The 14,268-nt window shown below is 52.8% G+C and overlaps 1 protein-coding gene across 6 annotated transcripts in view; it reads right to left on the bottom strand.

The window, feature by feature from the left end:
• MEIOSIN (meiosis initiator) overlaps positions 1 to 14,268 on the bottom strand; it is a 35,691-nt gene that overhangs the window by 1,637 nt on the left and 19,786 nt on the right. For all 6 annotated transcript variants that reach the window (XM_054673972.2, XM_063801920.1, XM_054673973.1 and 3 more), the window contains 9 exons: positions 12,054 to 12,165; positions 9,059 to 9,196; positions 8,115 to 8,360; positions 6,760 to 6,868; positions 5,615 to 5,715; positions 3,847 to 4,002; positions 3,390 to 3,466; positions 1,029 to 1,229; positions 713 to 957 (listed from right to left, as the gene is read on the bottom strand). In XM_054673972.2, the coding sequence (XP_054529947.1) occupies positions 713 to 957; positions 1,029 to 1,229; positions 3,390 to 3,466; positions 3,847 to 4,002; positions 5,615 to 5,715; positions 6,760 to 6,868; positions 8,115 to 8,360; positions 9,059 to 9,196; positions 12,054 to 12,165 (1,385 nt within the window). The remainder of the gene's footprint in view (positions 1 to 712; positions 958 to 1,028; positions 1,230 to 3,389; positions 3,467 to 3,846; positions 4,003 to 5,614; positions 5,716 to 6,759; positions 6,869 to 8,114; positions 8,361 to 9,058; positions 9,197 to 12,053; positions 12,166 to 14,268) is intronic.

Here is a 14,268-nt window from a genome sequence, read left to right as displayed (position 1 = left end):
AGAGAATGAAGCCAGCCCGGAAGACAGAGGAACTGAGCGAAAAGGACAAAGATTCCAGACAGCCTGTGTGAGCCCTAAAACCAGCTATGTCTCAAGTCAGTCTATACCCACCCTTGTTTTCTAGGTTATATAAGCCAATTCATTTTCTTTTTTTGCTGGGCCTGATGGCTCACACCTGTAATCCCAGCAATTTGAGAGGCCGAGGCAGGCAGATCACTTGAGGTGAGGCATTCGAGACCAGCCTGGCCAACATGGTGAAATGCTGTCTCTACTAAAAATACAAAAATTAGCTGGTGGCGCGCCTGTTATCCCAGCTACTCAGGAGGCTGAGGCAGGAGAATCTGAGAGGCAGAGGTTGCAGTGATTTGAGCCTGGGAGGCAGACGTTGCAGTGAGCTGTGATTGTGCCACTGCACTACAGCCTGGGCAATAGAGTGAGACTCTGTCTCAAAAAACAAAACAAACAAAAAAAAAAACTCCTTTTTTTCTGAAGTCTAAAGCCTGAATTGGGTTTCAGCGCTGACAATGGATGGACCCTGTCCAATACAATGGGGCCGGGTTCAGTTCTGGGGAAGAACTGTGGTCCACGAAGGGTTTGTGGGGTCTTGGAGGGGGAAAAAGTGTCAGACAGTTGTGAGGAGCGGCATGGCCAGGCTGCAGGCAGAGAACGAAGCCAGGGCCTTCCCCAGGGCCAAAGACGACCCCCTACCCACCGGATGTACTGCTTCCGGTTCATCCTGCAGAACATGATGAAGCCGTTGACACACTTCTTCTTCATCTGGGGTGGGCAGGGGCCTTTCTTCTTCTCCTTGGGCTTCACGGGGGCCCTGGCTACTTGGCCCTTCGTGGCCTTTTTCTCAGCTGCCGGCAGGGGTGAGGCCAGCCGGGTGGGGGTCCATGTGGTGTCTTCGTCCTCTTCGCTGGAGCCCGGCGTGCCCACAGGGTTGGCCTGCATATCCTGGGGGAGGGAGAGGGTGGTGAGAGAGGAAGGAGGCCCTGCTGGCCCTGGCATGTGGCCGTGTCTCTCACCTCTCGCTGCTTCCACAGGGGCTCCGAGTCGCTGTCCTCCGAGCTGGAGCTGGAGCTGGAGCTGGAGCTGGAGCTGGAGCTGGAGCTGGATGGCGCCTTGCTGTTCCCGCTCAGCGAGAGGTAGCAGTGGTCCAGCGAGACTGAGGACCGGTGCAGGCTGTGGGACTCAGGAGGGTCTTTGGAGGCCTTGGAGGCTGTGTCCTGGGGCATGATGAGGGAGAAAGATGGGAGGGGAGACAAGTGGTGCCCCTTCATCCCCCCAGTACTGCTTTTCTAGGACATAACATGAGCATTAGCAGCAGCTCAGATTGGCAGGGTGTGGTGGCTTACGCCTGTAACCCCAACACTCTGGGAGGCTGAGACAGGAGGACTGCTTGAGGCCAGGAGTTACAGACCAGCCTGGGCAACATAGAGAGACCTTGTTCTGCAAAAAAAAAAAAAAAAAAAAAAATAGGCCAGGCGCAGTGGCTCATGCCTGTAATCTCAGCACTTTCGGAGGCTGAGGCAGGAGGATCACCTGAGGTCAGGAGTTCAAAACCAGCCTGGCCAACATGGCGAAACTCTGTCTAAAAATACTAAAAAATTAGCCAGGTATGTTGGTGGGCGCCTGTAGTCCCAGCTACTCTGGAGGCTGAGGCACAAGAATCGCTTAAATCCAGGAGGCGGAGGTTGCAGTGAGCCGAGATCGTACCACTGCACTGCAGCCTGGGTGACAGAGTGAGACTCTGTCTCAAAAAAAAAAAAGAAATTGAATTAAGTTAAATTTAAAAATAATTTAAAAAACCAGCTGGGCATGGTGGTGTGGGAGGGTCATTTGAGCCCAGGAGTTCAAGGCACTGATCTATGATGGTGACACTGCACTCCAGCCTGGGCAACAAAGCAAGACCCTGTCTTTCTTTCTTTCTTCCTTTCTTTCCTTTTTTTTCTTTTCTTTCTTTTTTTTTTTTTGAGACGGAGTCTTACTCTTGTCCCTCAGGCTGGAGTGCAATGGCACCATCTCGGCTCCATTCTCCACCTCTTGGGTTCGAGTGATTCTCCTGCCTCAGACTCCTGAGTAGCTGGGGTAACAAGTGCCCACCACCACGCCCAGCTAATTTTGTATTTTTAGTAGAGAGGGGGTTTCATCATATTGGTCAAGCTAGTTTCAAACTCCTGACCTCAGGTGATCTGCCCGCCTCAGCCTCCAAAAGTGCTAGAAGTATAGGCATGAGCCACCACGCCCGGCCACACCCTGATAATTTCTTTTTCTTTTTCTTTTTTGAGACTGGGTTTCGCTCTTGTTGCCCAGGCTGCAGTCCAACGGTGCCATCTTGGCTTACTGCAACCTCCGCCTCCCAGGTTTAAGCGATTCTTCTGCCTCATCCTCCTGAGTAGCTGGGATTACAAGCATGTACCACCACACCCGGCTAATTTTGTATTTTTAGTAGAGATAGTATTTCGCCATGATGGCCAGACTGGTTGGTCTCCAACTCCTGACCTCAGGTGATCTGCCCTCCTCGGCCTCCCAAAATAGTGGGATTACAGGCGTGAGCCACCACGCCCGGACACTTTTTGTATTTTTAGTAGAAATGGGGTTTCCCCATGTTGGCCAGGCTGGTCTTGAACTCCTGATCTCAGGTGATCCGCCTACGTCAGCCTCTCAAACTGCTGAGATTACAGGTGTGAGCCACCGCGCCCAGCTTAGTCTTTTGATTTCGATTTCCTTATCTGTAAAATGGGGCCACAGGAGACCCTGCTTCGTAGAGTAGTTGTAAAATGATGTGGGAAGCTGGGCACGGTGGCTCACACCTGTAATCTCAGCACTCTAGGAGGCCAAGGTGGGCGGATCACTCGAGGTCAGGAGTTCGAGACCAGCCTGGCCAACACGGTGAACCCCCGTCTCTACTAAAAATACACAATTAGCCGGGTGTGTTGACAGGCACCTGTAATCCCAGCTACTAGGGGGGCTGAGGCAGGAGAATTGTTTGAACCCGGGAGGCGGAGGTTACAGTGAGCCGAGATCGCACCACTGCACCCCAGCCTGGGCGACAACAGGGAAACTCAGTCTAAATAAAATAAAATAAAATAAATGAATAAAATGATGTGAGTTTTCTATGGGCACCTGGCAGCTTTTATCCTTTTTTATCCATTTTGTGCAATTCGTTCCACGTGCCCAGCACAGAGCCGGCATCTGGTGGCCACCAGTGAGCGCAGAGAGGGTCGGGGGGCGGTTTTAAGGATGAGGAGACGCATGAGTGGAAGGACAGATGGGTAGATGGTGGCTGAAAGGGTGAGGGAGTGGATGAGTGAATGAAGCCATGAGTGATGTGTGTGGAAAGACGGATGGATGTGTCTGTGGACAGAGGGGCAGAGGATGTCTACCTTTTCCTGTGGAGCCTCCTGCGTGTAGGCTGAAGGTGAAGACTCCAGATCTAAGCACACTTCTTCAAAGAAAGCCTCTAGGGAGGGAGACCAGAGGGGCAGCCAGAGTAGAAATGCTTCTCCCACACCGCCCAGCTTCAGCCACACCGTCCCTGCTAGCCGGAGTCCCCGTCTCTGGCGTTCTCCTTCAGGATCTCCCACTCTAGGTCCAAATCCCGCTCACAGCCCACTCCCCTGGGTCACCTCCAACACACAGAGTGAGCTCAAGTCCTGCTATGGGCTTCTAAAGCCACCCATGCACCACACCAGCCTGTGGCTGCTCCCCCACTAGGCCGTGGGCTCCTTGAGGCAGGGCCAGGGCAGGATTCACCCCGGGCACCCAGGAAGGCCCAGCGCAGGCCTGGGCACCATATGTTTCCCGAATGAACTAAGCATCAGGGCCAGGCCTGGGCCTCACCTTGGGTCAGGTACTCCATGTCATCCTCCAAGATCTCGTCTGGCAGCAGTTTCCCTGGGGAGCTGAAAAGGCTAGGGCTGAGCCCGAGGATCTCACTTGGGTGGCCTGTTCCACTCCAGACATCAATCTGGGGAGGCCCCAGGAACAGTGGGCTCCCTGGAAAGGAAACAGCAGACTCAGGGGTGTGGCCAGAGATCACCCTCTGCCCTAGCACAGCAGCTGGCATTGAGGAGATAGTGCCTGATGCTACGGAAAGCGAATCTCAGTTTCTCATTTTGAATTCTTGATCAGAGAAATGAAGAGGCAGCCGGCTGCGATGGCTCACGCCTGTAACCCAGCACTTTGGGAGGCCAAGGTGGGCGGATCATTTGAGATCAGGAGTTCAAGACCAGCCTGGCTAACATGGTGAAACCCTGTCTCTACTAAAAAATACAAAACTTAGCTGGGGGTAGTGGCACGTGCCTGTAATCTCAGTTACTCAGGAGGCTGAGGAAGGAGAATCGCCTGAACCCAGGAGCAGAGGTTGCAGTGAGCCGAGATCGTGCCACTGCACTCCAGCCTGGGTGACAGAGTGAGACCCTGTCTCAAAATTAAAAAAAAAGAAGAAGAAGAAGAAGAAATGAAGCAAAATGATGTTTGGCATTATGTCAGGGATGGCCAAAAAAAAAAGAAAAATCAATATCATAATGTGCAAAATCCCATAGGCTGATTATAACTACCTGCAGCTCTGCAACAAGAAAGATTCTGAGGTCAGATGCAGGGGCTCACGCCTATAATCCCAGCGCTTTGGGAGGCCGAGGCAGGTGGATCACCTGAGGTCAGGAGTTCGAGACCAGCCTGGCCAACACGGTGAAACCGTGTCTCTACTAAAAATATAAAAATTTGCTAGGCGTGGTGGTGCACACCTGTAATCCCAGCTACTCAGAGGCTGACACAGAATCACCTGATCCCGGGAGGCAGAAGTTGCAGTGAACTGAGATAGTGCCACTGCACTCTAGCCTGGGAGACAAGAGTGAAACTCCGTCTCAAAAAAAAAAAAAAAAAGGATTCTGAGGTTGGGAGCAGGGGCACGTGCCTGTAATCCCAGCACTTTGAGAAGCTGAGGCAGGATGATCCCTTGAGTCCAGGAATTGGAGGCCTCAGTGAGCTGTGATTGCGCCACTGCACTCCAGCCTCAGGGCGAGAACTTGTCTCAAAAGAAAAAACAAAACAAAAACACAAAAAGAGTTCGGAGGGGTGGCTCACGCCTGTAATCCCAACACTTTGGGAGGCTGAGGCGGGCAGATCACCGTAGGTCAGAAGTTTGAGACCAGCCTGGCCAACATGGTAAAACCCCATCTCTACTAAAAATACAGAAATTAGCTGGGCATGGTGGTGGGCACCTGTAATCCCAGCTACTCAGGAGGCTGAGGCAGGAGAATCACTTGAACCCAGCAGACAGAGGTTGAAGTGAGCTGAGACTGCGCCACTGTACTCCAGCTTGGATGACAGAGTGAAACCCTATCTCAAAAAAGAAAACAAACAAACCAAAAAGACCCAGAATGATTCTGAGGCAGTGTCTGGGCTCAAGGAAAGAGTGGTGATTGATTATCAAGTCTCCATGGCAGCGGTGGTAGAGAGCTGGCAGGTGCACTGTGTGTTTGCCTTCCCTGTGCTTAGGGGATCTCCATTCCCTTTCCCGCCTCCTCTCTTCCATAGACATCCTCACACTGAAAGTATGGGAAGGCCCACACCAGCCTACAAGGAGGAGAGACAGAGTTGCAGTCACCTTGGGGGCTGTTCTCTGGGGTCCAGGCAGGGAGCCAAGGGTCAGCGTCTAGGGACCCTTTGTCCACATCCTCGCTGGAATCATAGAACACCAGCTTCTGCCTGCAAGAGGTGGAGTTTCAGAGTCAGACTCACAGACTCTGGGCTAGAAACTGCTATGGGGCCCCTTTGGCACTCTGCACTGGCCCCTGGGGGAGTGCTGGGGGTGTAAAGCTCAGTCAGTCGAGGCTCCCATCCTCAGGGAGCTTACAGTCTCATGAGGATAGCCCAGCCCGTAAGCAGTGCTGTGACCGAGGGCACTGGAGGATGATGAGCCAGTGGAGAGCAGTGGGCTCAGCCTGAGGGATGGGCAGTTTTCCAGGGGCACAGGGAAGCAGGCTATCCAGGAGGAAGTACTGGAATGTGAGAAGCTCAGAGGGGCTGGTGCAGGGCTTCTGGGGAATGGCGAATGTGTGGCGGTGTGAAGTATAAGAGTCATGGGTGAAGGGCAGGAGAGAGGGCTGACGAGGTGAGTTGGGGGCCACTGAAGGTCTCAAAGGCCAGGTGAAATATCCGGGCCGGGTGCAGTGGCCCATACCTATAATCCCAGCAACATAGGGGGACCTCATTTCTACAAAAAATAAACATAAAAAAAATTAGCTGGGTGTGGTGGTGTGCACCTGTGGTCCCAGCTACTCAGGAAGCTGAGGCAGGAGGACTGCTTGAGCCCTGAAGGTTGAGGCGGCAGTGACCTATGATTGTGCCACTGCTCTCTGGCCTGGGCGACAGAGTGAGACCCTGTCTCAAACAAACAAACAAACAAACAAAAAAATTGGACTCTATGCTGCAGGCACTGAGGAAGGGCTTTAAGCCACAAACTCCGTGGTCAAGGTCTCTGTGTTGGAAAAGCCATGTGGTCACATGAGGATGGGATGGAGGGGCAACAGGTGAGGCAAAGAGACTGGTGAGGAAGCTGTGACCACGTCTGGGAAATGGGAAGTCAGGCTTTCCTGCGAGCTCACAATGGCAGACACAAAGCTGGGCCTCCATTGGTGCTCAAGGGGCACCCGCAGAGGATGTGACTTGGCCTGTCTTCCCACTACCCCTCACCCACGCCAGACCAAACCCCTCAGCACCACTCACTCAGTGCCCTGGGGACGCCCTTACCTGGGATGGGGCTGGGTCTTGTTGAGAAAATGGATCCTCGCCACATCTTCCTGAGCCAGGAGCGCAGGGAAAGGCGCGTCATCCTGGACACTGCCCTGGCACCAGCAGCCTAAGGGGCAGATCAGGATGACCATGCCTGGGGACTGGACCAAATTCCAGGAAGCCCAGAAGCAGGGGACAAAGGGGTGCCAGCTTCTGCCACACACCCTCTCACTCCCCAATCCTAGCCCAAACCTCAGGATGCAGGGTGTCACGTCGGTGTGAGGCTGAGGGGTGCCCCAAATCACCCCTGGGTTTTTTGAATCCCACATCCCTATCAGAAGCTGTAATGGGGGCTGGGCACAGTGGCTCATACCTGTAACCCCTGCACTTTGGGAGGCTGAGGCGGTGGATCACGAGGTCAGGAGTTCAAGACCAGCCTGGCCAACACGGTGAAACCCCGTCTCTACTAAAAATACAAAAATTAGCCGGGCATGGGTGCGGGCACCTGTCCCAGCTACTCAGGAGGCTGAGGCAGAGAATTGCTTGAACCTGGGAGGTAGAGGTTGCAGTAGCCGAGATTGCACCACTGCACTCCAGCATGGGCGACAGAGCAAGACTTTGTCTCAAAACAAACAAAAAACTCTAATGGGCCCGGCACAGTGCCTCACACCTGTAATCCCAGCACTTTGGGAGGCCAAGGTGGGCGATCACCTGAGATCAGGAGTTCAAGACCAGCCTGGTCAATATGGCAAAACCCTGTTTGTACTAAAAATACAAAAATTAGCTGGGCGTGGTGGTGCGCGCCTGTAATCCCAGCTACTCGTGAGACTGAGGCAGGAGAGTCGCTTGAATCCAGGAGGCAGAGGTTGCAGTGAGCCGAGATTGTACCACTGCACTCCAGCCTGGGCGACAGAGCAAGACTCCATCTCAAAAAAAAAAAAAAAAAAGAAAAGGCTGAATGAACAAATAGAGGAACGAGATGACTTGAGGCCTCAAAGCCTCGAGCTCCGACCTCCCTCCCTCTGGCCTAGCTCTCTGCTTGAAAGCATCACCACACGTTTTCCAAACCAGTGCAGTGACTGGGGCATGGGAGAGCCAAGTGAGGCCTGAGGCGGAGGCCCTGCCCTCCTCCCTGGTTCTGTGATGGGAAGCCCACACAAGACAATGACGCTGATCTCGTCCCCCCATTACAGTCACGACACAGCCTGAGATGAAGACCACCAGAGCAAGGCCACAAGCTTGAGAAGTGAGAGGCGGTGTTTCCTATTCACTGCTGCAGCCCCCACTACGGGTACTGTGTCTGGGACACAGCAGGTGCCCCCAAAGTGGCATCTTACTGAAAGACTAAGTTCAGAGTGAGGAAAGAGACCCACTTGAGATGTCACAGTGGATGGTGTCCTCGGCCAGATCCAACAGCGTCAGCTGGGACTGTCCTCCTTTTCTGTCACCTGGAGGTGAGGATGATGCAGGCCTCGGGTGACCGCAGGAGTCAGGGCACCTTGGAGGGGTAGTGGTCCCCCCTGTGCCACTTCCTTTCTGGTCTGGGGACGGGGTCACCAGCTTCTCAGGCTTGTTCAGGGCCAGAGAGCGGCGAGGCTTCGGGGTCCGAGTCTGGCTTTCTGGGGGAGCAGAGGTTCAGGTGTCAGAGGGGCCTGGGAGTCACCTGCCTGTCACCAGAATAGGGTTCAGGTGGGAAACATCCTTGTCAGTGTCAAAGCTATGCCTGGCCTGGTATGGGAATGCCCAGATCCTCAATCACAGGCCTCTTTGTTCAACCCCTGTCCCCCTGTCAGAATCATCTTGCGACCTTTAAAAAACACTGGCCAGGCGCAGTGGCTCATGCTTGTAATCCCAGCGCTTTGAGAGGCCGAGGCAGGCAGATTACTTGAGGTCAGGAGTTCAAGACCAGCCTGGCCAACATGGCAAAACCCTGTCTCTACTAAAAATACAAAAATTAGCTGAGCATGGTGGCACATGCCTGTAATCCCAGCTACTCAGGAGGCTGAGGCAGGAGAATCGTTTCAACCTGGGAGGCAGAGCTGGCAGTGAGCTGAGATGCGTCACTGTACTCCAGCCTGGTGGACAGAGTGAGAGTCTCTCTCAAAAAAAAAAAAATACTGATGCCCAGGTTCTGCCATAGACCAGTGAACCCCAAGTTTCCGGGTGTGAGGCCTCAGTGCTAATACAAGGAGGAGCTGGGAGTTGAACCCCGGCACAGGGTGCTGAGAAGGCCCCCAGAGTAAGGACATCCCTGGAGAAGGAGCCCTGCTCCTGGGTGACCTGGGCTTCTAGTTCTGCCTCCAGTGACAGCTTGTACCTGATGCCTGGGTCAGCTTCTTCTTCCGAGGCTTCTGGCACGCCCCCTGGAGACGGGACTTCTGAGAGCTTGGGGAGCTGGAGGGGGTAGAGTGTCTCCTCCGCCTGGCTGGGCCCCAGGCTGGTTTCTGACCCAGCCCTGCAGGGATGGAGAGGGAAACAGCTCAGATCCCCCACCCCATCTGCACCCAACTGCAGTTCCTGCCTTCCAGACAATGCTCCTCAGTCCTGGGTCAGGGTGGGCCCCCAGGCTGACTTTACAGTGTGGAAACTGAGGGCTTATCCAAGGCCGCTCAGTCAGGACTGTGAAAGTAGAGGGCGAGAACTCAGGTTTCTTCAGGGCTGTTTTGGGCCTTGGCTCAGTGGGAGAACGGAATCAACACTTCCCCAGACTGGGCACCTTGAGGATGCTTCACCCTCTCCCCGCCCACACCAGTACCTCCTCCTGCCTTCCTCAACACAGTGAGGGTCTCCTAGCCGACCCCCTCAAGGTCACTGGGGCCTTTCCCTCTGGCCTCTCGATTCTTCCTCATTAACATCTTCTAGGTTTACTCACTTCTATCCACATTCTCATCTACAGCGCTAGCTTGGGCCTAATTGTCCCGTCTAGATCACTCCGAACAGTGTCTTTCCTCATCTCCCTGACTCCAGTCTCTCACTTCATGACCAGTCCTCAACACTACATGTCAGGGACAAAAATTAGCTGGGTGTGGTGGCGGGTGCCTGTAATCCCAGTTACTTGGGAGGCTGAGGCAGGAGAATCGCTTGAACCCAGGGGGTGGAGCTTGCAGTGATCCGAAATTTCGCCACTTCACTCCAGCCTGGGTGAAAAGAGCAAGACTCCGCCTCAAAAAAAAAAAAAAAGAAGAAGAAGAAACTATCTGAGTAAGAGCTTGCAGGCATGAGAAGACACACGCGGGGTGTCTGGGGACAGGCAAGTCACTGGGTGTGATTGGAGGTCTGCGTGGCATGGAGATGATGTGTGTGGGCTCTGAGCCAGGCCCTGACTCAGGCTCATCTCTGTGACCTTAACCTCTCTGGGCTTCAGTTCCATCACCTGCAAAACAGGACCACATTAGCTTTTCCCTTCGGTATTTGTCCTGACGATTAAATGTGAGTTAATACATAGAAACAAGTCAGGCTTGGTGGCCCACTCCTATAATCCCAGCACTTTGGGAGGCCAAGGCGAGAGAATTGCTTGAGCCCAGGGGTTTAAGACCAGCTTGGGCAACACAGTGAGACTCTGTCTCTACAAAAAAACAAACAAAAATATTAGCCAGAGCCAGGCACGATGGCTCACATCTGTCATCCCAGCACTTTAGGAGGCTGAGATGGGTGGATCACTTGAGGTGATACCAGCTTGGCGACCACGGCAAAATCCTGTCTCTACTAAAAATATAAAAATTAGCTGGGTGTGGTGGCGGGCGCCTGTAGTCCCAGCTACTTGGGAGGCTGAGGCAGGAGAATGGCTTGAACCTGGGAGGCAGAGCTTGCAGTGAGCTGAGATCACGCCACTGCACTCTAGTCTGGGCGACAGAGAGAAACTCCATCTCAAAAAAAAGAAAATTATCTGGATATTGGTGGCACGTGCCTGTAGTGCAAGCTGCTTAGAAGTCTGCGGCAGGAGGATTGCTTGACCCCTGGAGTTTTGAGTCCTGGGATTTTGAGGTTACAGTGAGCCATGATCATGCCACTGCATTCCAGCCTGGGTGACAGAGTGAGACCTTGTCTCAAAAAAAAAAAAAAAAAAAAAAAAAAAGGCTAGGAGCGGGGGTTCACAGCTGTAATCCCAGCACTTTGGGAGGCCAAGGTGGGTGGATCACCTGAGGTCAGGAGTTTGAGACCAGCCTGGCCAATATGGTGAAACACCGTCTCTACTAAAAATACAAAAAAATTAGCTGGGTGTGGTGGTGGGTGCCTGTAATCCTACCTACTTGGGAGGCTGAGGCAGGAGAATCACTTGAACTTGGAAGGCAGAGGTTGCGGTGAGCCAAGATCACGCCACTGCACTCCAGCCTGCGCAACAAGAGCTAAACTCTGCCTCAAAAAAAAAAAAAAGAAAGAAAGAAAGAAACATACCACAGCACCTGGAACATAGCAGTCCCCTAAGGCTAGATGTGCTGGGTGCTGTCGCTGTTACTGTAGTGTAAAATATACTGGCAGAGGCCCGGGAGGCAGAGGTCGCAGTGAGCAGAGACCTGGGTGGACTGCACTCCAGCCTGGGTGACAGAGTGATACTCCGTCTCAAAAAAAACACAAAAAACAAAAAACAAAACAAAACAAAAAGCACAAATAAATAAATAAAATACGCTGGCAGAATGGTAGGAGATGAGGCTGGGGAGGTTTGGCAGGGACTAGGAAGGCAGGGATGAGATCCCAAATGGCTTCCAGCACCTGGCTATGGAGGGAAGTGAAGAAGATGAAAATTACTGAGGGATTTTATGCCAGGGAAGGTCATGATCAGATTTATTTTATTTTATGTATATATTATTATTATTATTATTATTATTTGAGACACAGTCTTGCTCTGTTGCCCAGGCTAGGGTGCAGTGGCGTGATCTCGGCTCACAGCAACCTCCGCCTCCCAGGTTCAAGTGATTCTCCTGCCTCAACCTCCCAAGTAGCTGGGATTACAGGCGCCCGCCACCACACCAGCTAATTTTTGTATTTTTAGTAGAGACGGGGTTTTGCCATGTTGGCCAGGCTGGTCTCGAACTCCTGACCTCAAGCGATCCGCCCGCCTCGGCCTCCCAAAGTGCCGGGAGTATAGGCATCAGCCACTGTGCCCGGCCTGTTTCTTCTGCCTGGCTGGGCTTCCCTGCATCTCCTACAGTCCTGAAGGCCCAGCTCCAAGGCCCCTCTTCCCTGAGGCATCTTGCATATCTCTCTTTGTCCCCTGTACCAGGCCTTGACGGAAGGGTCACTCAGTATCCCTGATGGCTGGAACAACACTTGGAACATCACAGGCACCAGGAAACACTGGCTGAACTACTTACCCGCAAGTCCACCTTCCCCAGTGGTGATGTGGCATTTGAACAAGGCCTTGGCGGCATCGATGTTTCTCTGGAGGTACTGAATGTACTGCAGGACATGCACCAGAATCTCCTTCTGCCTCAAAAGAAAGACAGGGTTGGCCAGGCTCACGCCTGTAATCACAGCACTTTGAGAAGCCGAGGTGGGCGGATCACGAGGTCAGGAGTTCGAGACCAGCCTGGCCAGCATGGTGAAACCCCGTCTCTACTAAAAATACAAAAAATTAGCTGGGTGTGGTGGCACATGCCTGTAATGCCAGCTACTTGGGAGGCTGAGGCAGGAGAATTGCTTGAACCCGTGAGGCAGAGGTTGCAGTGAGCCAAGATCATGCCGTTGCACTCCAGCCTGGGCAACATAGCGAGACTCTGTCTCAAAAAAAAAAAAAAAAAAAGAAAAAGAAAAAGAAAGAAAGGGTTGAGCACAACAGCCAGGGCTCAAGACAATGTGGGGCTGCTGGGGACCAGAGACACAGCCAGGACCCCATTCCCCACCCACCCCAACAATTCTTCAGTTGGCAGAGACCTTCCTGTTCTGCTGTCTAGCCTTCACTGCAGCCTAGTGAGACAGGGGCTACAGCTACAGAAACGGAGGCTCAAAGTGCTAAGGGGCTTGCTACGGCTACAGAGATTGGCCGGGCACAGTGGTTCACACCCGTAATCCCGGCACTTTGGGAGGCCGAAGCAGATGGATCACTTGAAGTTAAGAGTTCAAGACCAGCCTGGCCAACATGGCAAAACCCCGTCTCTAATAAAAATACAAAAATAAGCCAGGCATGATGGTACATGCCGGTAGTCCCAGCTACTCAGGAGGCTGAAGCAGGAGAATCGCTTGAACCCAAGAGGTGGAGGTTGTAGTGAGCTGAGATCGTGCCATGGCACTCCAGCCTGGGCAACAGAGCAAGACTGTCTCAAATAAAGGCTGCAGAGATGGAGCAGCAGAGCTGGAATCTCAATCCGGGTCCGCCTGCCTCCTGGTGCAGTTTTTGGCGCACGCTTACTGGCGTCTTGCCTGGCCCCTGGCTCATGCTGTATTCTCTATCTGCAAAGCCCTCCTCTTCTCCCCATGAACTCCCTCACAGGCTTCTCCTCCTCTGAGCCTCTGCACAGTGGTCTCCTCTTCCAGAAGTGCTGCCTCTCACCCAGGCTGGGTCAGCTGTTCCCTCCTGCACTCTTTTTTTTTTTTTTTTTTTTTTGAGACAGAGGTTTGCCCTTGTCACCCAGGCTGGAGGGCAATGTGCACTCTCAGCTCACTGCAACCTCCACTTCCCGGGTTCAAGCGATTTGATTCTCCTGCCTTAGCCTCCCAAGAAGCTAGGATTACAGGCATGCACTACCATGCCCGAGTAATTTTGTATTTTTAGTAGAGATGGGGTTTCACCATGTTGGTCAGGCTGGTCTTGAACTCTTGACCTCAGAAGATCTGCCGGCCTCAGCCTCCCAAAATGCTGGGATCAGGCATGAGCCACCTCACCTGCCCCCTTCCTGCAGTCTTGTGACACCCTGGGCCTACCTCCACCAAGGCACTTGCCGCACTGTTTTATAATCATTGTTCATTCTCTGCCACTGACCATGAACTAGTTAAGGGTGAGACTGTAGCAAATTGGTTTCTCATCCCAAGCACACAGAATTGAGAGGTCACTAAGCCAGGGATTGTCAAAGGAATGAGTCTCCCCAAAGTACCAAGAAGGATGCCTCCTGCCCTGCAGGAATCATCCATGCAGCCACCAAATACCTCCTGAGTTGGTACTGGAGTCACAAAGCTGAAAGAGACTACGACTGACTAGGGGCTAGGTGTGTCAGAGTAAACAGGAGATGCTTTTGTTCAACTTCATGGAGCTTACAATCTAGTGAGAGCAACACATCTTAACTCACAAATCATCGAAAATGATCGACTGTGTGATAAGCATTATAAATAAAAGAGTATAACAAGGGGTTCCAAAATTAGCGTGTCTGAAAAGGCCTCTCTGAATAAGTAGCATTTAAACTGAGATCTGGGCCGGGTGTGGTGGCTAATGCCTGTAATCCCAGCACTTTGGGAGGCCGAGGTAGGTGGATCACTTGAGGTCAGGAGTTCAAGACCATCCCGGCCAAGATAGCAAAACCCAGTCTCTCCTAAAAATACAAAAATTAGCCAGGTGTAGTGGTGCACGCCTGTAGTCTCAGCTACCTGGGAAGCTGA

Source organism: Pan troglodytes, chromosome 20, assembly GCF_028858775.2.
Source record: "Pan troglodytes isolate AG18354 chromosome 20, NHGRI_mPanTro3-v2.0_pri, whole genome shotgun sequence".
Classification (NCBI taxonomy): Eukaryota; Metazoa; Chordata; class Mammalia; order Primates; family Hominidae; genus Pan; species Pan troglodytes.
This window is presented reverse-complemented; position numbering and strand designations above follow the sequence as displayed.